The sequence below is a fragment of the Falco punctatus genome (genome assembly GCF_963210335.1).
Source record: "Falco punctatus genome assembly, chromosome: 11".
Lineage (NCBI taxonomy): Eukaryota > Metazoa > Chordata > Aves > Falconiformes > Falconidae > Falco > Falco punctatus.
In genome coordinates, this window is record NC_137591.1 from 17,261,255 (window position 1) to 17,286,141 (window position 24,887).

The 24,887-nt window shown below is 40.1% G+C and overlaps 2 protein-coding genes across 3 annotated transcripts in view; one reads left to right on the forward strand and one right to left on the reverse strand.

Annotated features, from left to right (window-relative positions):
* Positions 1-1,100, reverse strand: part of SELENOF (selenoprotein F) — a 28,770-nt gene extending 27,670 nt beyond the window's left edge. Inside the window, exon 1 of one of the 2 annotated variants that reach the window (XM_080406671.1) lies at positions 969-1,100. Coding sequence is in view for 1 of the 2 variants with exons in the window: in XM_080406672.1 (XP_080262798.1) it covers positions 846-914 (69 nt within the window). In the remaining variant the exon portion in view is untranslated. Of the gene's footprint in view, positions 1-845 lie in introns of both variants that reach the window. The other variant, XM_080406672.1, reaches the window with a different exon arrangement.
* Positions 1,101-1,390: 290 nt separating this feature from the next.
* Positions 1,391-24,887, forward strand: part of HS2ST1 (heparan sulfate 2-O-sulfotransferase 1) — a 78,110-nt gene continuing 54,613 nt past the window's right edge. Inside the window, exon 1 of the mRNA XM_080406664.1 lies at positions 1,391-1,936. Coding sequence (XP_080262790.1) covers positions 1,813-1,936 — 124 coding nt within the window. The 5' untranslated portion in view covers positions 1,391-1,812. The remainder of the gene's footprint in view (positions 1,937-24,887) is intronic.

The following is a 24,887-nucleotide window of genomic DNA, read 5'->3' on the forward strand; positions in this document are numbered from 1 at the left end:
AGAAAAGAACCCTCACATTTCAAAAAGCTAACTTCCCACGAGTACAAGATAATTTCAGTTACTCAGCCAGTGATGCGCCTCAGCAGCGGCATGCTCTCCTTTGAAACTTTGATTACAAATACACATTACACGACTGCTTTGCTTTCACATTAGATAATTTAATATATTAAAACAAATGTAGCATCAATACAAACTGCTTTAGTGTGTACTTAATAGTTAAGGGTGAAACGTTTGAACAGGTCTTTTGTATAACCTCATGTCTCTGGAGTTCAAGTGGGTCCAAACCGGAGGAGGCTGACCTGCCTGCAAGCCGAGGAAGAGCCCTCCCCGGACAGCCTTCCCCTAGGAACCACAGCCTGCCCAGCTTCCCTTCCCAAACCCATCCTTAACTGCGTAACCCGGGTCACGAAGTTGACAGCAGCACGCAAATCCCGTTACAAACTGTACATTTATTTCAGGCGACACCGCAAGCGCCACGCGGCCCACCCCGTTTTCCGAGCTGAGGGGGCAAAGCAGGGCCGAGGGGAGGGCAAGGCGGAGGCGTTCAGGCTCCACAACGCGCCTCTCGCAGCCGGGAGCGGAGGCAGCATGAGCAGGAGGACAGAGGGCAGGAACTGACAACAGGCTGCGATAAAGAGCGCAAGAGGCGGCCACGGAGGCAGGAGAGGGCCGAGGCTCAGGACGACGCCCCGGGTACGGGACGGGGTGGGCAGGGCAAGGCCCGCTGCATCCGCCTCCCGCTACAGGACACGTCTGTCTCCCTCCCCCCACACCTGCACTTTTTCTCCCACGAAATTGCAGCCGCAGTCAGCCCCGAGCGCGAAAAAACCGGAACGGCCTCTCACCGCCTGCAGCCCCACTAGCAACCAGAACCAGCAACGCCCCAGGGCCGACAGCTCGACGGCCACCGCCATCTTGGTGCCGAACGCTCCTGCCAGCGTCGCCGGAAGGCTGCTGAGGGAACTCACCGGCCGCGGGTGCCCGACGCGCTGCCTGATACGAGAGAGGGCAGACGTCCTCCCGACCCCGGTACCACAGGCAGAAACTGCTAACCCAGAGCACCCGCGGGAAGCGCCTTTTAGTCTGTTCAGAGCAGCGCTCCGCAGCAAGGCTAAAGGAGGCGCCGCTCCGCAGCCTTAGTCAGGCATTGCGGAAACAACCCTGAATGAGATCCTTTCCGGAAAGTTGCTGCCAACCGGCATGTAAGCCGCAAGCCCCGGCGATTGACAGCCGGCCTGAGCAATGCGGTCGTGCCTTTCTCCAGCTCCGCGGCGCCTGTGCGCAACGAGGGTGGGCAGGTGGGTGGGACCGCAAGAGGGGCACCCAATCACGAAGGGACGCATGTAGGCGGGGCATCGCGAGGGCCCGGCAGCTCGGAGACGAGGGGGAAGGAGGAGGAGCCGACGTTTCGTGGGCGGGGCGTCGCCTGAGCGGGGCCAATCCCGCGCAGGGAGAGGCGGGGCGTCTGCAGTACCGCCCAATGGCGGAGGGCGCGGGGGCGGTCCCGCCGCCGGGACTCGGTGGCGGCGGGGGGGTGAGCGCGCGGTCGGGCGTTCCGTTGCTGAGCAGCGCACGCAGACGGGGGAGGGGCGCGCCGGCGGCCGCCGCGCGGCGGTTGGTGACGGGCGCGCGGGCAGCGCGGCGATGTGAGAGCGGCGGCGGGCCCTGTCGCGCAACCCCAGCCGCGCTCCCTTCGCCTCCCCTTGCTCGCGCCGTCCCTGCGGCGGCGGCGGCGGCGGCTCCCGCCGGCCTGCGCGGCCGGGCCCCGCGTTATGTCGTGATCCCGGGCGGGCGGCGCTGCTGCTGCTGCTCATGGGGCTGCTCAGGATTATGCTGCCGCCCAAGTTGCAGCTGCTGGCGGTGCTGGTTTTCGGGGTGGCCGTGCTTTTCCTGGAGAACCAGATCCAGAAGCTGGAGGAGTCCCGCGGCAAGCTGGGTGAGCGGCGGCGGGGCGCGGCCGGGGGCCTGGGCCGGGGCCCGGGGCGTGGGCGGGCGGCCCGGCGGCGGGCGCGGGAGGGGTCGCCGCCCGCCCCCCCCGCCTCGGTATGCCCCGGGCCGGGGCGTGGGGACACGCTCCGCTGGCCGCTCCCACGCGGCCCCCGTGTTTACATGCCCGACACGGTGAAGGGCCGGATCGATACGCGCTGGGGGCTGCGGGGGGGCTGTCAGCCGCGCAGGCGGCAGCCTTGGCCCCTGAGTCCGTTTGCGTGCGGGCTCTGCGGGTCGGCAGCGCTAGAGGGACGCCGCCGGGAGCGGCGCGCTGCCCGTCGTGGCCGGGCGCGTTGTCCGAACCGAGCCGCGGGGAGCGGGAAGCGGGGCCGGGCAGCCCGGCAGGCGTGGGGCAACGGGGGTGCCGAGCGTGCGCCCGGGTCTGCTGCAGCGCGGCACCGGCGGCTGCCCCTTCAGCGGCTGCCTCCGGCTGTTTGCCAACGCCTGACATTGCAAAGGAAAGCACAGTGCAAAAAAAAACCCAAAAAAACCCCAAAACAAATCCAAACAACAAAACACCTAGAGACATCGCTCTTGCGGACAAATGGGCAGTTTGTTTTACGCTCACGGGATGCAGGGTATTTTCTGCAGGTTGCTGAGTGGAGCTAGGGATCGCCTAGACAGTCGCTGAGCTGTAGTTGAACAGAGTAATGATGAACATGACAACTCTTCTGTAAGATTTCTTTTGCTTTTCCTGCTTCAAAAAGACCTCGTTAGAGTAATATCTGCCTGGTAGGTAACATATTACTACTTCATCTGTTGTACGTAAGGCTGCAGAGCTTGTATAGATTTTACGTTACTTAATTAAGGGTCTCAGGGATGTGAAAAAATACCATTCTGAACCCAGTCTGTGGTGCCTGAGTTTTAAAACCCGAGCGATGACACTTCTGGTCTGGGGACTGGTCTGCAAACATTGTTGGTTTGTGTCCTCATATTATTTGACTGTACTAAGGTACTTTAGACTATGAACACTTGAAGTTTGTAGGAAGACAAGTGCACATGTCATGTCCCTACCGGTCTTCAAACTCGAAGTGGCCTTTGAGTGACATGGGAAGTTTCACAATGAGCTTCTAGCAGCACCGGAGTCAGCTTAACGTAACATTGAGATGTATGAATGCTGTTCGGATTTCATTTCTCAGCATTTCTTTTCCACTTTGCTTTCTCTGAACTGGATGTTAGAAATTAGGACCCTTGACATGGCAGTGGTTGACTGGTTGAGGTACAGGCTGCTCTTACTCTGCATATTTTTCAACTGAAAGTTCATACCGGTTGTAATCAAGGCATAATTTTTGCAGGATCTCAATAACTGTAAATAAAAATTTAAAGAAGAAAGTGGGTGAAACTGGAAGGTAGTTCAAGCAGATGTTAACGTAGTGCTCAAGGTTTGGTGGAATTTTCTATCCATCTGTTTTAAACTGGTTGGTACCCATGGCTTCAGTGCCTCTGTTGCAGGCAGTGTGTGTTACTTTAGGGAAATCTACCTCCTGGCATGAAAAGATTAACATAATGCATGTGACAATAAAGAATTTTGCTGGTAAAACTTCCTTTTCTTCATTAATATATGTACAATGGGCATGATTAAGTTATGTATTTAGAGGATTAAAATACACAGCTCATACTGCTTTGGGACAAGAATGTAATTACTATGTTCTGCTGATTTTATTTCTTAAGGGAAAACTATTGTAAAGTTTATTGAAAGTATAATGAGAATTTGCTTTTTGAGCAACTTACTAGTGATTCTCTAAAACCTGTGTGAAGAGGAGAAAAAGTGTTTTCTGCAACAGCTTTGAACTTGGGTTCTGTGATTTTTTAACGTGAGAGTATGCTTTGTTAAAAATGCTGTCTAAATGTTTCCTTTTTTACATACTGTTTTGGTATGTATTTTATGACTAGCAAATGTTAAGGCTTCATTACAAAAAATTTTTTACCATCATGGTTGGTGGTATTTCTACTGAGCCGTAATATGGAGAATGATTTTCTCCAAATCAAAGTAATTAGTTGGCCTAATGCACTTGAATTTCAGTCTTTCTCCCTGCCCGGCGAAAGAATGAGGGGGGTGTGTGGGAAGAGGCAGTGATACTATGATTCGATGATCATGACAAAGTAGTTCTTTTGGTCTTTCAGTTATGTTTCAGTGGGTGCTTTATGTTAGAAGTCACGTGGCACATTGATTGGGTACTGGGTTTTGAACTATGCTATGTGTTTGCTTTGATATATCATGATAAACTGTCATGTTGGAAAGTAATTACAAGAATTAGGAGCCAACTAGGAAAACCAAATGACTTCAGAATTGAAGAGCAAGTAAAATAATTCTGCCTTTTTATAAGCAGTTTTAATAATATTCAGCCATACTTTCTAAAAGAAAGTAACATACCACTACTTTGTCTGTTGTACGTAAGGCTGCAGAACTTGTGTAGATTTTACGTTACTTAATTAAGGGTCTCAGGGATGTGAAAAAATGCCCGATTTCTTCGCATATGAGCAACTCCTGATTCTGTACTGAACAACTGGTGTGTGTGTGGTAATTTCAGTTCAACATCTTAAAATACCTTGCCTGTAACATGAAATTTGAGCATGATTCTGGGTGAAAAAAGAACGGGAACCTCTTTCTTCCTGTAAGACTTTATATAGGTAAAACTCAGTCACCCTGGCAAACTTTTCCTGTTTAAAGTTGAGAAGTACAGGCGACAGAAACAAATGACCATCGCAAATGCTGATGCTTTTTTTTCTCTGTGATGAGATTATTATGATCCTATTATAATTTTAAAAGGTATTTGTAAACCTGTGGGTTTCTTCATCACATGAAAGATAACTCCCTAATTAAAAAAAATAAAGAACAATCAAAATATTCATTCTAACTTCTCTGCAGCTGTTGGACTTCTTAAGCTCTTTACAGATAGCTTGTAGCAGTGAGGTCACAGGCAGAGCCCAGGCAGAACCCAGTTTCAAGTACTTTTTTGGTGAGCTTTGTACATACAGCTGTTAATCTTGTATGTTATTTTCAAGTTTGCATGTAAAGGCAGCTAAAGTGGCATTCTCTCCAGACTAAGCTGTTCCCAGTTGCCAGTGAATACTTCAGTGTTTTTATTTACGCCTGTTTGTGGGTGCTTGGCCATTACCTCTAGGAATGCACAGTCCTAACAGAGGGTATCGCATGTGAAAGGCAGATGTTGAGGTTTGCACTATCATTCCTGGAACGGAGATAATGTCTGACCATCCCCTTTGGTTTATGGAAGCTTGGTGGGTGCTGCTCTGTGTCTGGTTTAAACTGACCTAGCACGAAACATCTACCATGCCATCTCCTGCATTGCCGTGAGTGTTCATGGTGAGTTGGATCAAAAACCTGATACAGCTGGAAGTAATTGATCCCTCTCTTCCCTCCGCAAAATTTAGTAATGTGTTGGTGGAGAGAAGGAAGAAAAGAGGGAAATTTGTATGTGTTCTAGTTCTTCTGTTAAATTAATTTTATTCTACAATAGCAAGTACTAGAAGCACTTCAGTAGCGGGTGGGAAAGTCTGCCTCATTCAAGGAACGATAGATTAGAGATTGTGAGGATAGTAGATGGGTAAGGATTAGATTACTCTTTGGTGTAATGATGTGCGGTAATGCTGCTACTTTCTAGCTCTTTAGTAATACTTATCTATTGGATTTTGAAAATAGTCCATGTCTGAGTAACATAATATACTGTGACAGGGAGAGCAAGGATTGAACAACTATTACTGTTGCAAATTCTGCTTCAGATCGTGTTGAAACACTGGTTAGCTGTATTGTGGGAGTATTTCTTCTGCTAAGTGATAAATTTACAGCTCATATCTGTTAATTCAGCACCTTGAATTCAGCATATAGAAATCTGTCATTTGAAAGAAATTCCTAATGTTTAACTTCAAAAAAAAAAAGAAAATAGTTGAGAATATGTGAGTAATTTGAAAGGCTAAGGCTCTTTTCCTACGCTCAGGGAAGAAAATTTAATTGGTGATTAACTGATTGCCAGATTTTTATTATTTTTTAAGGTAGTTTCCTAGCACCTGTGGCCCTTGCTGGGGTAGTATCCTTCTAAGCACTGTGCAAGTACCTAAGAAACCACTGTTCCTTCAAAGTTAAATGGTTTAACTTCCCAGTGATTAAATCTTATGCTTTCTAGAAATATGAGAGTTTCTGCTTTTGGGGATGTTGAAATAATTGGTATCTTATGTTTCCTTCATTTAGAAATAAAAAATAATCTCCTGTCAGTAGGCCTGCCAGTTGCATGTGTTTGGAAAATCCCTCAGAAAACTTCTTAATTTGTCCCTCATAATATAGCATGCATGGCTCCTTAGTATATTATTTATATTTGAACTTAATTTGTAAAGAGTAGTTTGTGATTGTTGGCAGTTCTGGTTGCACACAGCTATGCAAATAATTTACTAGCATTTCTTTTAAATATAGCTCTATTGCCCAATAGCTATTATTTTCTGCTGAGTAGCCTGAGGCATTCTTTCAGAAGCTGTTTTCTGGTGTACCGGGTTTCCTGAAATAAGAGTTTTAATGCTGCTTCCTCAGTCTATCTTCAGCCAGTGAAACACTCTTCCATTTTGCCTTGCTGGTTCTATCATACTTTTTCATTTAGTTCCCCCTTACCATGCCCCGAGTCGTTCCAGGCACTTTCAGAATAAATTTTTAACTACTCCCATACTATGGTTGTACTTGCCATTGAAAATTGTGATATAGAGCAATTGTATGAATTTTATTTTATTTATTTCTTTATTATCTTATTGTTTGTAATTTTATATTTATTTATAACTTTTTTGGGGTTAAGTGTTGCAGCTGCTGCTGTTGCATTTTCTATGAAATCAGTAATGTCTGAATTTTGACTAATACAGAACTGTGCATGTTCGCAAACATGTACCAAGATGGTTCAGACTTCTTAATGGGCTCCGAGGCTCGATCTCACCGCTTTTTGCTGGCACTCCAGCAGCTGTTTCTAATGGTGGAAGTAAGAGGCACAACTTTTAAAATTTCTTTCCTCTTCTGCAAGGCTGCACACGAGAAGCTCCAGTGTTGTACCCAGTTCGCAGCCCTCATGCTTTTAGTGAAACGGGTTTGAGAATTAGTGATGTGGTGAGAGCTGTGCCTTCACTTCTAATAGCAGATGCTGTCCTGAAGAGTTATCTGGCAAGGGGATATTTTTGTTAGACATATTTTGAGGGCAGTTCTGAGAGATTAAATGGACTTGAGAAATCAGATAAAGCTTACGCCTCCGGTCCCTCCAGCCATGGACTGCAGTGGGTGAGGGAATCGCCAGGTAAGACACTGCATCTCTAGATTCTCCATTGGAAAAAGTCAGGTTTGGGCTAGTGCATATCTGCGGATGTTACTTCTTAATGCACAAATTTAAGTTGAAGAGCTCAAAGACTTACAATACCATCCCCCAGGGATATCCTGGAAAAGAGCCATGATTGCAATCAGGTGTTTAGGATAGAAAGGCTTGTTGGACAGCCAAAGAAATGCAAGTGCTGTACTCCTCCTCCTCTTTGTGAATTGATGCAATATTACAGATTTCGTAACGGTAGCTGTGAGGTAGGTTCAAGGCTGAGAACCTCAGGAGAGAGTGTTTAAAGGAGATCTAGGTCCTGTTCTTCCATATAATTTTTTTTTTCTACATAGGAAGTGAGATTGCATTATTTCAATGATGAAATACCTGGCAGGTTTTAGCAATGTGCTTGGCACTGAAAAGAAAAAGTGGTAGCACTGCTGGAAATCAGAAAAAACTACTTTTAATGCCTTTATTTACTGTGATAAAGTAACTAAAACGACATTATGGCATGTGACACACCAATGCTCCCTTTGTTTTTCTTGTCTATTTTCTACTGCTGAGTATGGTGAAAGAAACTAAAATTTTCATGTCTGCAACATGCCTTTGAAATGGAACGATTGGAAGTTGCTGTCGTTTTTTTTCAGTTCTCACTGGAGATTATTATCAAAGGGACTGGTTTAAAACACAGCAAAACCCTGACAAAACCAGAGACCCCCCTCAAATACTCCACCAAATTAAAATTGACTGGTTGTGCAATTTATGTATGTATATATGTATATAAACACATACAAAATGTATACATATTTAAAAAATCAAAAGCCCCAAACAGCCCTTGCTAAACTACTTAAACTTCTGAATTAGCATAACAGGTTAAACTATTGCTTTCCAGTTTATAATGTGCATCTGAAGTGAAATTAATTTTAGTTGGTTTTGTTTTTTTTTCTTCTGTATTTCAGAAAACTGACATATTTGCAGTTGAATTCTTTTTTTACACAGCTTTGTATTGCCCCTGGCTGTTGAAGTTAGGGACATTTGAACAGTACATGAACAAGTCATTTCCATATCTACTGACTGGCGACTGTGAGTCACTCACTGTTAGACTTACTCTGGCCAGACTTATCTTGTCGTCTAATAATTAATGCCTTCCCTCAAATTCATGCTTCTCTTCAGGAAATAGATGGCTTTTGCACATGGAATCCACCATGCATTATCGCTTAATTGGGTCAAAAGACAGCCTTTTTGTGTAATTGTGTGCAATCTGTAGTTTTTGTCACTTAACTGAAGTGTATTTAAACCTTGTCAAAACAGTATTAAAATAGTGGTAAGTGCTTTGCTTGAAATGTGGTGCTATTTATCTGTTTATATATTTGAAATACTGGCGTAGCAAGCATAATGAAAGTGCCATCCTGTGGAAAAATAGCTGAACTGTTACATGTATTTGCATTATTTTTTCAACCAGAAATAAAAGATAAAAGACTGAGTGAAAGGAGTCCAGTGTTAAGAGAGGCATCTGAAATTTGGCCAGCTGGCTGCAGCCTTTCATCAATATGTACAGACTTTTAACTGCAATCTGTCCTAGTCACTATCTAGAGGGGGGGTGGGTGGTGTCTTATTCAAACCCTTAGCTTTGTGTGATACTCAAACCCATCAATTCTGTTGGATTTGCCCACTCCCCTAAAAACTTGTGGCCCTGTGAAGTTGTTGTATTCAAAGCAAAGTCTTCATTCTCCTATGAGAGAAAAGCCAACCTCTTCCCTTCCTGGAACTGGGTCAGTTGCTTCTTTATCCATACTCCCTCCGCCCGGCCCCCAAATCCTCTCCACTTGACCTTTTAAGTTTTGGAGAACTGAAGTCCCTATCGGTAATTGCATGTATTAAAATTACTGCTAGTTCTGATTATAATTGGGCACTAAAGGTATAAATTCTCAATACTTGCAGAAGCATCCGTGTTGCACATGTATGTATGTTTTTGTGTCAGGAATATGCTGACTACCAGGACATCAGTGTTATTGCAGGATGTGCCCTTGAGCGTTAGGGTCTTGCTTCATATTGAGTCTCTGTATGTTCCCAAGTAATTAATTCATTGCTGTGATTTAGCTTTTTATGGCTATAAATTAAGAAGATATTTTTACCATGGAGGTGTTGTTTTCAGATATGTCTGCAAGAAGCCCAACTACATCTGCATGTCTTCTTACTTCTAGTATTCAGAGTATTATTGTTGTCCTTACTTTGCAATATCCTTGTGTCATCATGATTCCAATAACATTACTGCTATAATAATTATTATTCAAGCTTTCTGGTAGTGATAAAATTCATCACGAGTAGCTAGGAGTCTAGGGCAGTGAGAGAATTAATAAGATAATTAAATTACAAAAAGTATTTGGAAAGAAGCTATCTATCACTTTGGCCCAGTCTTTGTCTGCATTTCTTTAGGTCCATCCTCTATATCCAGTTAGAGTTTAAAATGACAGCTGACATCCTTTTTTTTATCAACTTGCTGTTTAATTCTGAATACTAATTTGTGTTGAAACATATGTAAAACTTAAGTGCTGTTTTGATAAAACAGCTTTTGATGATTTTGAAGTGTTTATGCAAACCTTATGCATAATTGCTGTAAAACTGTAAAGAGTATGGGGATGGGATCTTAGGTTCCTTAAATTAAAATGCATATCTTCCCCATTTACTTGTGTAGTGGGTTTTCTCTCAGATCTTATTTTATATTCATCTTTATATATATGAACTACATAGGGGAAGGTAAGTAATATATAAATCTATAATGTATATGATTATAATAATCATAAATGTTATCCATGTATATATTCCTCACCTTCATTGTCTGTATTTTCCAATGTTGTAGTATAGGACTAATCTTTCTTGGACAACAGATTGAAAGGCAGTAGCATTCCATTCGACTTTTTAAAATGTGCAAAAAGGCTGTTGAGATCATGAAGGAGCTTGGAGATAGGAGAGCAATTGCACAGAGACTATGCTTGTTCTTCTCACTTTCTGCAAAGTGGAGAGGGAAATCCAACTGATTTTTTTTTTCCTCCTGAATCTTTTCCCTGCATATCTTTCCATTTTCGGTATTTCTGTTCTCTTCTTTTCTGGATATATTGTTGTTGAACATACTCAGAAAAATTGTATAAATAGCATATCTGTGTTTTCATTGAAATACATGCATTTCTTTACATTGATTGTGTGAGGGGCTTTGAAGGAGGTTTTGCAGTAGTAGAAGTCTCTTTTTGCAAAATGTGGCATTTGCTGTGCGTTTTAATATACAAAGCATTAGTCAGTAATTGATTGTTTTATATTGGAGTTGATTTTGATCATTCATTCTGACCAATGGATTTCTGTAGTTCTGAGAAGGATTTACAAATTTAGAGTAAAAGGGAATGAAGTCAAAAAGTAGGGTGTGAAAATGATAGAATCTTATTCTGACACATTAAATAGACCAAAAAGTGTCTCCAGAACAAAACGAAGCAGTCTAAGATTTTTATCTCCTTTAACATTTGAATGACAAATGTGAATTGAGGAGAAAATAACTTTTTGGAAGACCTAAGTTCAAATTTTTGTTTCCTTCAAAAAACAGGGATTCATTTTTACAAAAGCTGAGCCCAGCCATGTCCTTCCATTGCCTGTGGTAAAAGTGTATCTCACAGGGCTTTATTCCCGCGCTGAAGGACAAAAATACTATACCTTGTCTGTTGACCAAAACACTTGAGCCCAAGTGTATGATCACTTTCTGAAGATGTCATTTTGTACCCAGTGCACAAAATACCTTGTGTGAGGATCTGTGGTTTTGGAGACAAAGTCATAATGTCAGGTTTTGTGTAGCTTGGTGTTGAATGAAGCATTTCATAGGTAGAATCCTGTTTCAGCTGCATTCCCACTGACAACTTTGGAGCCAGGATTTTTCAGCATCTCATTTGTCAGTAAACCTTCAGCAGTATGTGTTCTTAAAAGTGAGAAAACTTATTTTCCTGGCAGAATATCTATAACTGCGTACTATTACTAATACATTATCTATGAACTCTGCTGAGATGACCATAGCACTAAAATGCTTTCCCTTAATCAAGTTGGTGCCTTTGGGAATATTGAGTGTCTTATAGTTTGCCCCTCTTTTCTTTTTTTTTTTTTTTTTTTTTAATTTTAAGCCAAACAGAAGAAGCTTACAAAGCCCTCCTGCATGTCTGACAACAATTTAGTCTGTTTTAATAGGGTTTTAGGCAAATTAAATATTTTGTATTAACTTTGGTGATGCTGCCAACAAGGCAAGGTTTCCAAGATAAGTACCTAATAAATAGTTTGCTGTCTTATGATGAAGCAATTAGATCTTACTGTCCAATTTGATGACTTCAAAGTGTGTAAAGTGGGATTGGACTTGGTATGTTTCAGAACTCCATTTCACTTAACACAGGTAGCATTTCAAGTGTAGATGTGTATTTGTTTTTTGGAGAATGTTCTTGATTACAAAGTGACCTTTTGGAGTATGATCATTTAGTAGGAATTGGAATATTGCATATTTTTACTTTCTTGTTAAAACAAATTTTATTTTTTAAACACTTCTGGGCTTCCCTCCCTCTGCTTTCTAAATTGTTAGTCCTAACGTGCTGCTTGTGCAGCTGCTGGGGTTTGAGTGAAGACAAAACTTGCAGTAGCTCCTGTGTTTTAGCAGGACCTGTTTAAAGTTATCTTCAACAGGAGTGTACTTCATGTTTTCGTTTGATCAAGCTGTAACCAAAAAAAACCCAGAAACCTAGAAAATGTATGGCATACTGCTTGATTTATATACTACTAAATTAAGGCTTATAGTCTGTGTGTTTAATGTGTGTGCAGTAATCTAGGTGTTTTCTGCTATGAGATGTACCAGCACACCATACTTTTTAGTAGGCTGGTAGTATTTATTCTAGTCCTTGAATTGCCTCACAAACATGCTTTCTGAGCCAAAAGCAAAGGCTGAATGACCAGAAATACCTTTCTAAGCTTTACATTCAAACATAGCAGTGTTCATAACCTGTCACGTCTGGTACAAACTTGAATTTTATCTTTGAAACTATTCAATGGCCAAAGCAGTTAGGATTACTTTTCCACAGAATTCGGCTGGAGCAACTTTTATTCCAAAGTTTTGAATTTTGAGGAGAGGTTTTGGAAGGGGTGATGGAGTAAAATTGCTGTCAGTCATGGAGGGGCATAAGAGGGCTTGAGAAGTCACAAGACCCAACAGATGAGCTGTCAAAGCTAGCAGCGGGTGCATACAATGTTGTTGCCCCAGCAGTGTGCCCAGCACTCTTGTGGGATAGTGTTACCCCATTGCCAGCCAGGGTGGTAACCAAAGGTGTGCCCAGCTGCTCCGCCAGCAGGGACCAGAGCATGGAGCACGAAGCTAAAGCAATCTCAGTTTCAGATTAGTTCAGTGCTTTGGGCTTTGAGCTGCAGAGATGGCATATGTTTGCTTCTGGACAGGAAAGGACAGCCACCCCTTCATCCAACCCAGAAAAAATTGGTAGAGCATATTTGTCAGGCTCCTTAGTTATTCATGAAGCATGTGAAATGCATTCAGCCTAAAGGCAAATTTATCTTGTAAGCGTGTGGTCAAGCTTAGAGGAGAATATTAAAGAAGAACTTTTGAAGAGGGGAAATGAGGAGTAGAAAGGACACGCATGTGAGGACCAGTGCAACTTCTGCATGTGTGAGCTATCCACAATCTGTATGATTCCAACAGAAAGGCAGAGAGTATTTTCAAGGCTGGCTTTGCTCTGATTTAACAGTCTGAAAATGTACTTGCTTCTGATTCCTTTTGCTATGTCGTTTACCCTCTACAATACTGTTACACCCTCCTTTCTGATGTGAAAAACCGACATAAAACTGAGGTGGTGATTTAGCAGCAAGAAATGATAAATCAAGTAGTAAAATATTTAAATGCATCCTCTTCTGGTTTTCCTGTCTGTGCTTTCCAAACCATGCTCTGAAAAACATGGTCTTGCTAAAATTCTGAGGGAGCATTTTTCTAAACATTTGTGGTCACTGGAGCAACCCAAAGCATTTTTTCTAGTGATTTTTATGTGCCTCCTTATGTGCGATTGCATAGTGCAGATGGCAAGGCAGTCTTAATATGAGAATTAGGAAAGAGGAATAGATGATAAATTACTCACGTATCAAGTTTAAAGAAAAAATACACATGTAAAGGAGGAATGAAGTTACTGAAAGACGTGTTTTTTTTCTTTTTCTTTCTTTCTTGTTCTAAGCTGTAGAAGAAAAGCCCTTAGAAACTGAAAGAACACTTTCATATTTTTCCAGGAGCATTATTGGTGATTATGTGTAAGTTTTAAGTATGTGCACTATTTGGTGGAAGCTTGTGTCAAGGTTGCAGTTAAAAGTGCCTATTGTTTTGTGATAAGTAATGGGATGTAATAAATTAAATTTCTTTAACTGGTACTGTAAAATTTACATACAACATATTTGTTTTGCTGGAATTGATGAGAAAAGGTTTTAAATGTTAACTAAGATTGAAATACTGGTTTTCAGGAATGAATGTTGGTAAACAGGGTAAACTTTTTTTCTAGACTTGCTTCCTCTCATTGTTATACCATCTTAAAACAATATGGAAATAAAAAGAGCACTTAGATCATGTGCTTTGTAAGTATGAAAAAACCCTACTAAATGTCTAACAACATGACACTTAAGCAACAAAATCTGTCAAATATATAGCAGCAGGAATATGAAATACAGTGATTGTTGCTACATCTCTTTTACTTAGTATATATTAATTATGTGTGTGTAAATATAAACATGAGGTGGTACTCTAAAGATAACTAGTATGCAAAGAAACCTATATGAAAATCCTCTCAGATATCCAGGAATTGATTTGGATGAGTTTTATGCCCTTGATGGAATCACACATCCAGAAACTCTCCACAAACCTGTTAATCCTTCAACATTTGCTGTATCAGGTTCCATAATTAAGGAGTAACCTAAATTGGCAAGAATATTTGGCTTCTCTACAGGAACATATCTAATATCTAAGCCTTACAAATATGTATCAGGCAAAACTACCAGGTAGTTTAAAGCTTTACTAACTGATAAGGGTTAACCAAGTAAAAACTGTAAAAAGGGATTGTTCTTTTTCATTTGTTCAAAACCTTTTGTTACAAGGAATTTGAGAAGCTAAAATAACTGATATTTGAGGATTGGAAATGCATTGATTTTGCCTAAACTTGCTGGTTTATGTAATTTCAGTAACACCCTTCATAGTTTTCCTGCGGTATTTAATATACAGCATTTTGTGGTGACAAGATTTTAAGTAGCTGCATGCTGTACGAGATGGAACATGGTAATGTAGCGTATGCTGATGGTTTGTGTATGTGTCCTCATCTTGTCCCAGGGAGGCCTTCATAGAAGTTTTGAGTGTTGTGTTTGTGTCACAGCAAAGAACCTTTGTTTTAGGAAGTTTGTAGACTGAAAGAAGTAATGATTTGAGGATAATTATTTTCTTAACTTTACTACTGCTTCCTGTTTGATCTAAATGCAAGGTCAAAATTAGCTAAAAATATCCCAACATTCTTTGAAAAGTATGGCACTTGAATTATTAGAAAGTACGAAGTTTTTAGGAGGTGTATCATTCAAGAACTGTTACCATATGTCACAGAGCATATGAATTAGTTGCTAGAAGTATTCGTGGATAATGGTGGCTGGTTTTCTCTAATAATTAATTTAAAAAACAAGTGACAGTTGGCACTTCTCCAAACTATGTCTGAGCTTACTGCAATAATTATACATTTTATTGGTATTGTTTTATTGTACTCTGCCTTGACAGTAGTACTGATTTTATAAATGTAAAATTAGTTATGGTTTAATTCCTTTTTTTTTTAAATAAAAGATAGTCTGATCTAAAGCAAACTTCCCAAACTTCATTTTAGTACTTATTAATCATTCTGTGTCTGTAACCTTCAATAGGCCTCACAGAATGAGTGTTAAATGAAGTAGTTGTGTTTCCAAACTAGAACCAAACAATTTTGTGTAGGGTAATACTTCCAACATTAACTAAGCACTTAGCATTCTAAATTTAATTTTGGGGTTGTTTGTTTGTTTTAGCTGCAGGCTTATTTCAGGTGAATTTAGAGTACTTTGGATTTAATAATTTTTTATAAAGGGATTGCTTTGACCAGAAAATCTCAGTGTAAATTGTACTTGAGAATTTTATGTGGTAGACACACATATTAGCAATTCTAGTGGCAGTTTTGTGACTAATACTGTTAATTTTATAATAGTGGGAATAAAATTATGCAGTGACACTGTCTTTCGTGGTTGGTTGCTAAAGAGCTAAACTTTTTGGCGTAGAAGTAACTATTGGGTTGGGGGGGGAGGCGTTTAGGTTTGTTTTAAGTGAACAATTACTAATGCCAACTGCTGGAGTGGCATTTTCTAACAAAAATTTAAGATCTCTTCCCTTGAGTGGTCTAGCAACCACTGCATCAACAAAGTGCATGTGGCTTTCCTTGTTTGTGTGTTTTGTGGAAATTTTCCCTTTCATGCTCTGTGAGCCTTGGCTATGATGTTAGAATGAAGAACATCTTTTATTGAGCTTTTTGCCATTTTACAGGTTAATTTGTGAACCGCTGACTGAACAGAACAACTTTTACAGACTATAAAGTGCAGCCTTGTAACGTGGAGTAACAATCAAATAAACCAGAGTCTGTTGGGGAAAGTAATTTTCCCACATCTTTTAAAGAGTCTGTGCTTGAAGCAGGGGAAGGTTGGGGCTGTAGGGTCTTGTGATGATTCATAGCAGTACAAGAGATGTCGGGATGGGAGCAGGTTAGTACTGACAGTGTGGGCCACTATCGGCCATCAGGCACGGAGACATTCAGTAACACTTCTGTCTTTGCTCCCCTTGTGTGTGGAGTCCCAAGGATATAGGTGATTGGTTTATATGGGGGGGGGAGGAAATAAATGAAAACGTCTTAGTATTTCAGATGGACAGTCATTTTCAAAATATCTGTAGTGACCACCCCAGTACAGAAATTATACAGTCTATCACTTCGATTTGTGTCCTTTGCAGGTATGTGATGTTCTAAACTTGTGTATGTACAAAAAGCCAGTGTTTGTTATTTATACTCAAGTTTAAATTTGGTATTTCTTCATACAAATTTGAGAAATATTGCTATGGGTAGAAAACCGTATTGGTATCGTTGTGTCACCTGACAGAGAACTCCTTAGTCTTCCTTACCCTGTTTAAAGCTACGTGAGTTAGGTTTGAATGAGCCAGTATGTTTACTCAGGCTACTGCAGCCTGTTTTGAAGATATGAACTTGGCTTCTCTAAGCATGTTTCTGCCCAGGCGTTTGTTCCACAGCTCACTTGCATCTTATGAAGTGCTGCATTTGTGATGTATATTTAAGCATCGGTCTGTTCATGATGTATGTTGCCTTGAAGTTGCTGCAAAATAGGGGTTTATGGGTCTTCTTTTTTTTCTATGCCATTTGTTCCATTGTATATCATACAGAATATAGAGCAATTTCTTCTCTTGGAGTCCTGCACCCATCTTAGTGCTGAGAGAATCTTTATAGTTGGGGTTAAAGAATTTCCTGAAATATTTTTAGTTATTAGTCCGTGTGGATTGTTAATTATATAAATAACTGTTCAGTAGGCATTGAAATAAAACCTTTATAGAGTTAGTTACTTTTTAGATTAATTGGAATTAAGCTCATTAAACTAACATTTCAGGGGAGAGAGCATATGTTTAGAAGACTGATGACTGTTTCAGGGACAGTATGTAATTTCTGCACAGTACCTTATCATAAAATCATGCTATTAAAGACTTTCCTGTATCTAACTTGTATATGGGCAAATGTGCTATGATTATTATTCTATTCCTTAAATAAGCAGTAGTCTGTCAGCCTTGGAAGGTCACTGGCTATTTCAAGAATTTAACCTGCTTTGACACTTCCATGCTTTCTTCCTGTGAGCGGCTTGAATACCACTTACTCAGCAGTAAGTTAAATAAAATCAGCTAAGGAGAACAGCATACTGTAAATGATGCTGGTAACAGAAAAGACATGTAAAATTGCTTGTCGAGATGATAACATTTCATAACATTCTGGAAAACAACCTATCATGTATTGATCCTTTTTTTTCCCTCCTTACTTTTTTTTTTAGTTGTTCTCCCCCCTGCAAAGATGAAATATAGTCTTTCAAGGAGTCTTATTCCTTTCTTGAAGACTTGCTGTATTGATCTGAAACCACAGAGCTGAAATTGGTCATATTTTAATAGTGTTCCTTCTCTAATGACAATATATGGCCCTACTGTTTAAGTGGAAAACTTGCTGCAGTATTTCTGTTACTGGAATTTGTAGAAGAGTCAGTGAGGGACGGCTGTAAAACCCCTTATGAGATACTGCTAATGGAACGCTGCACTGACATCTGTGTGAATGAAGAGCAGACCTCCGCAGGTGTGATTCCTTAGTTGTGCTTCATGGAAGCATACCACCAACCTGCTCCAGAATAAAGTAATGGGACAGAAGAGATGTTGAGTAACCCCTGTATGAATACAGATTTTTGTGTTTTCTTTTTGGCCTGCTGCTTCACTTATCACAGGCCAACTACTCAATACACTTCATGTTAGTGCAACTTTAGGTTTCTCAATCAGTGATAAATACAACTTACCATCTTCCTCAGAACAAGGGACAAGACAGTTTCCCCTTTGCCAAATGATTAATTTAAAAATTGCTGCATATTAATTATTCCCCATAATAACTGTTAGCCCTTGTTGCAAGACCTTGCTGTTATTCTAAAAATAAGTTTACAAAAGGACTTAGCATTAATGAGAAGGCTTCTCCCTCTCTCTGCAAAGAAAATAGGAAAATATAGTCTGTAAGAAAGCATAACACAGAGGCTTGTGGAGATTTTAGTCAATTTTTTTTTTTTAAAGTCTAGTTCTAGAAACAAAGGAAGTACAAAAGATCAGAATGACAATGTAGCATTTTTGGTGCTTTCCAGCCTCACATGTTCTTTTACCTCCACTGGCATAAGCCTGATGCTTCAGAAAGTGGCAATGTGTTTGTAATCTCTTAGTGGAACTACAAGTGAGTTAACGTAAGTTTAAGAGTAACAAATATCATCTTAAACTCATTTAGCCTGGCCACTCAAACTTACAGCAGTATATACGCAACAGTAGAATTACTGTATTTTTAGCAATCTGTATAAATAAATAAAATAAAAATATTTTTAACAATCTGCAAGGTGAGGATAGACAACTGAAGGACATCAAGAGTGTGCAAGCTTGGCTTTAGGGAAGAATAGGAACCCAGTAGGTCTAAGTAACTTAAACTGAGCCTGTTAAATTTACAGTCTCAGAACAGATTTTTCTATTTTGGATACTACATAATGTAAATTTAACATTAAATCAACAAATAATTAAATTGCAGACATGTCTGCAGTGAGCCATGTTTTTAAATCCTAGTGCAGTGCAATTTATGCCAGGAAAAGGGCCCTCCAATGAAACAAGCAAACAAACAAAAACCAATGATAAACCATACAGTTTGACGTTTTGAAAAACTTAAAGTCCAAAATGTTTGTTCTCATCCAATGCACAGGAAAACCAGTTGGTTAATAATGTCACACATGGTTGGGAACAAAATGAATTCAGAATGATGCACTCTTGTGTGATATAAACTGTTCCAGAAAGTGGTGTTGTCAAGAGAACATAGAACACTAAGCAGATGTATTGTTGCACAGAAATTATAAAGGCATGTTAGGCACAGATTTACTGAAACGAGATAGGAGCTAGACAGTGAATTTGATATTCCTCCCCTTCCCTATTGCAGTTGTGCTGTTCTCACGTTCATCGCATGAGAAATTATTATTGTATGATTTCACAGCAATTTTGCTGAGGGAGGACGGTGTTACCTCGAAACTCACCGAAACTGTACGGTCTCAACATTGTAACATTGCTTTGCATATTAAGTAGCAAAAGTTTTTGAAGCTAAAGTTTCATCAGTAAAAAAGCAACAATTGCCCTGCTGGTCTTTAATAAAGCCACATGGTAGTGTTGGCTTACATCTGGCAGCATTGGTGTCTTGTGATGAGTAGTTGTTAACAGTAAAATTGAGTCATCTGGAGTGTCATTCTGAAATTAGTTTTCTTAAGTTTCTAACGTAGTCACACCCGCTCCAGTAGTACCCAGTGAATGCTTTTGCATGTTATTTAAGTGGGTGTTTATATATGTATCTTTAAATTTAAATTCTGAAGAAGTCTATTTAAAAAACAAAAATGGAAACAAGCTCTATTGCATGGAAACTGCTTTAATATGTTTTGGAGTAGTGGAGTTTCAGTCTTTAAGTATTGGGGCTGTGTGGGCTTTTAAAAAATAACCACGTGGTATGATCTCTGCAGGTATCTCCTCCTTTACATCTGATTCCTGCTCCTTCTAATGCTTTAGAGAGAGGGCTGAATGGTAGCTGAACGAGATTTGTAAATTTTTTTAAAAGCCTTTCTGTCCTGTTAATTATCTCAAAAACTGAATCTTTTAAGGGTTGTGATTAGAATTGTTACATGTATTTTTTACTGAGCATTAATTCATGGTTTGCATTTGTGATATGCATTTTTCTGTTTGTTTTAGAGATTATTGTGCATTGTGGGGAGACAGTTTAATGATAACAAGCTATTTGGGGAAGAATCTCTCAATACCAAGTGATCGGGTAATGGCAGGTGAAACTGAATTTTTTTCATATGTAAGTGTATTTGGAGAAAAACCCCAGATTTACACATGGCGGATTCTGAATTGGCTGTCCTCACTGACAACAGAGTTCTTTGAGTTACAGAAGTTAGCTCTATGTAATCTTAAGATCAATTCTCCACAGTGGTCAGAAATGCATGTAGCGTGCTGGAAGCTGTTAAAAACAAATGAAGAACCATATGAGAATCTTTTTTTTATCTTTTTTTTTTTTTTCCATTGGATACAGCAGTTCTACTGTGTTGTCCTTTCTTGCCCTTCATCTCGGAAAAGGTTATAGCAGAGTTGGAAAATATATGTGACTGGTGAGGATAATCAAAGGAACAAAGCATCACCCATATATAGGGGATGATTCAGTAGACTAAGGCTCATCAGACTTAGGAAAACATGTTAGGAAATGAAAGATAGGAGCCTCTCGACCCATGAATAGTATGGAAAAAGTGAGGAAGGAATGCCTATTATACAAGTGTAGGAAACAACAAAAAATAAACTATTGGCTCATAGCTTCAAAAATAGTGAAACAAACTGATGAACTGTAGAACACAATGCCAGAGTATATAATGATTAGAGAAATGCTTAGAAAACCAGGGGTGGAAAAAATCATTGATCTAAAAATTCACTAATTACTAAGTGGCAAGTAGGTGGACAATAGTAAATACACCAAGAAGATATGACCATGTGCTTGACCTGGTTTTGTGTCCTCTCCAGACATCTGTTGGCCTTTATCAGAAACAGGACATTGGAGCTTTGGTCTGAACCAGTAAACCCCATTAGGTAATGTATGCACCAGGCCACTTCCCTTAAATACCATGTGTCCCTTAATGCATCCTATTCATTCTTTTCATGCAAGGGCTTGCCTGACAGTTTTTCAGCATTGCATAGATTCATAGCTTTTGCCACTTCAGAAGGCAATTAAATACTTAGGCTGACCTTTTGTTTGTCATTAGTCACTTAAATTTCAAGTGGTACCTAGCAAAAGTTTTGCTAATCCATTTCTTCCAGGAGGGGATTCGATCTTGCTTTGAAAAGATCATCAAGAAATGGAACATTTCCGTTGCTCGTTTGTGAATCACCTTTGGAACCTTTCACTATTTCAAAATGAGGCCTCAATTTCTTAAAATCCAGACAGGCTGGTCTCACGTTTCAGCACTGGATCTTGTTAGTATGTTCTCTGTAGTCCCCTCCCCACCACCCTGTGGTATTTTCCCCTGTGAAAGTACTTTTATCCTGTAATCATCTCTCTTCTCAATCTCTGGAAAACTAAACACCCTGAATTCCCTAAGCCTCTCATTGCAACATAGCTTTCTGATTCTTGAATCATTTTTATGGCACTTCTGCAACCTCTAGTTTTCCACTGACCACTTTAAAATGCGGACAAATATACGGGGTGTACCAGCAGCAGCCTTCTCCCTGCCGTGCACCCCATTTTCCCTCTGCCCTGCCACGTGGATGCATTTTTGGTTGGCAGCGGAGGCAGCTGCGGGTATGGCTGAAGTGGCAGGCTGTGTTAACCAGGTGCCATGCTCCGACGTTTCTCAGTTTTTACCGAAATCAAGTAGTAGATAGAATTCTGATAACAGCAGCATTACGTGGAATTGAAAGCAGAGAATTTATCATACTATCTCCAAACTAAAAATGCCAACAAATATTCAGTTTCAATTTATTCGCTAGATACTAGCGACTTAGTTTGTAAATCAAAATACAGAGCTTTTATAGTATGGAGATGAAAGTATAGCTAAAGCTTCCCCAGACTCCTTTGAAAAGTTGATACTTGCAGTATTTACTGATTTATTTTACTGATAGAAAAATCTATCATCTACCGTCTATCAAATACTGTGAATATATGTAATGTGGAGTTTGTAATTCCAGTCCAAAAACACTATAGTTGAGCTAGCATGGAGCCATATTTGTGCAGCTGTGCTGCGTTTATTTTTCAGCTGGTCTCAGGTTTGTCCACATGTTACTCAGGGATTCAGTAGGATTTCTTTATAGAATGCAAATCAGGAAAAAAAAACCCCATATCTTAATTTTAAAGGTCTGCATAGATTTTGCAGAGTGTTTAAATGTCTGTGATTTTAGTATTTATTTGAAACACTGCATAATTTTCAGTGTTATAACAGCATGAAACATGATTGAACATGTTTAAGGATGAGCGATGAATTAAATTCTGAGTGTTGGTGGAATAAATAACAGATCTTAAGATAACATGCTTCTTCCTTATTGCTTGTAATAGTACAGTGAAAGAGAAAGAAACTCACACTTTCATCTCTCCAGTTTTGCTGTTTGTTTGTATTTCCTGAAGGAAAACGGTTTCCCTGGTTTTTCCTTGAGAAAGTAGTTGGGCTTTTTGGATTTCATAATTGACAAGTGGTACTTCTGCTGTTCGACTACCTTAAATATTTGAAATGTAATTTCTTCTGCTTGAGAGGAGACAAACAGTTACTTTTCTGCCTGAGTGTTCTGATTTCTATTTGTGATGTGCTTAAACTGGAGATAATGTGGTTTGTAGCTTGTATTTCTGTTCCATAGCTGATACTGTCACACATAAGAGGTTGGAAACCCTTCTGCTAGTAGCGCTACATTGAGAACAAGGCATTCATGGTAGCAGATGCTTTACATTGCATTTATATTTAAATAGGAGAGAGTGATATATTTTCAATTTTAAGAGTTTTTCCCATGACAAAGTAACTTGCTGTCTTGTCTTTTTCTTTGCCATTGATTGATCCATTTGCTTCCTTATCCCCAGGAGTGGGAAAGAAGAAATCTAGAGTGAAAAAGCCTTCATTTAGGAGTATGCTGAATGCTTCCTAATAGCGTTTGAGTTCAAAAGACCGGAGTCCTCTGGGTCTGGTTCATTTATATAGTTCTAATTAGAACTGAGCCTCATTAATGAAAATGTGCAAAATAAAACAAGCACATCTCTTTGAAGTTCAAACATACACGTTGTGAGAGTGGGATTTGTGTTTAACCTAGGCAGCTGTGAGTTAGGTGCAGTACAGTGTTCAAGTCAACCATTGCAAAGGATCTTACCCATGCTGACCATTATTATTCACCTGGTTCTCATTCTTCCTAAATTAATTACTGTTTCTTCAGATGTAAACTTTTAGAATCATCGCTCAGGTTATCTATGTTCCGGGCTTGTGAAGTGAAGAGTTCGAATGTAGCTGAGAAAATGATTTCCAACTTGTTATAAAGGGATCTCTGTTTTATGAAGAAATATTGTTGGAGTGCTCTTTGCACTGGCTGAGGTTGGGACTCTGTACAGAGCACCGTGAGTGACAGAAGAGTGGGCACTCGCTGTCTCTCTGGTTGCCTATCCAGATTTTTTGGATGATGAAGGAATAGAGCAGCTATAAGAGCTCTGCTCATTTTTAACACGGACAGTCATGGTTGTAACACCAAATGTGTAAGGAGTTGCACTGCTTTATGTAAGTAATTGTTTTTGAAAACTAACTAAGCAGTATTTTTGTTTGTTTGTTTGTTTTTCTGGAGTCAAGACCATAGCTTGATCTTGCATGTCACTGGATATTGGGGGTATTTTATAGAAGAGCACGTCTATATGGTGCTTACTATATGCAGCATGCCATTAGGACAAGACTGTACCTACTGTGCCTCCTAAGATGCTGTAAGGTACCGTGCCAGTCCCAGTCTGGAGAGAGACAGACAAACTGGATCAGATATTGGAGAGCTTGTTTCCTGCCCAGCCAGCAGTAGCCCTTGTGTGGTTGGTAGTGGAACCTCTCTGAGACACTGATAATGCAGGAGTAACGTGCTACAAGTGGTTTGCTGTGTTATGGAGAAAGATTAAGTGCATCATACGGCTTTATCAGAAAAACAGACACTCAGTTTTTCAGGTGCAGTCTTGTCACAAATGGAACTGTTTGGGACAGAGGAACAAACACAGATCAAGTGTGGTCATAGTAGCTTTAATCTGTGATTATTCTGGATTGAAAGCATGTTTCTTCATGTTGAGAAGTATGTGGCGTGCATTTACTTGAATGTTGGAATCATTCAGTTTCTCTTAATTCCTTCAATTTTAAAGAGGAGGAATACGTACAGAACTTAAATGCACACAACATATGGCTGAAATACCACGTATACTAAAGATGTAAAAATCAAAGTTGCTGTTTCCATGACAACTGTAACAGAGCCAAAGAGTTCTTTTCATAAAGACAGCAGCCATGCACAGCTAAAGTTCAGAGTCTGGGAACCTGATTCCTAGGATGCTTTAGGGTCTCCATATAGATCTCTGGGGATGTGCTATTTATGTTTGTTATCTGCTTGTAACTTAGAGTGTCGCTTGTTCGCAGATACTGCCTACAAAACACACTGATGGGAGTAGAGTGTTTTTATGATATATGATTGATACGTCTGAGATGTTGCAGATGGGAGTAGCAAACTAAGAAGTGATACCACCTTGGCAAAGAGGAGTTTTAAATGGAAAATGGGAGCATTTCTATCTTGAATTTTGGGGGCGAGGGATGATGAGGGCTTTGAACTGCAGCTTTTGCTAATCTGAATTGTTTATACGAATACCCATAACCAGATTCTTTCCATGGAAAGACTCTCTGATCTTGTTTACTGGAAAAATTAGTCTATTCATTTTTTCTGCTGTAATGCCACTATATTTCAGTCATGTCAGATGGAAATGTAGTTTTTCTTCCTTCTGACATTAATTGTTCATGTCTTCATGAACTTCAGGAAAAGTGAGACCATAGTTAGTCAAGACAGTGAAGTGAGTGAACCAGTATCTTAAGTATGGCCAGTTCTATGTAAGCGTAGGGTTGCACTGATGTATTTATCATGCTTAACTCCAGTTTAGTTTGGATTTTAGATCGATACTGGAATAGAATTTTTATGAGATTATTTACTAT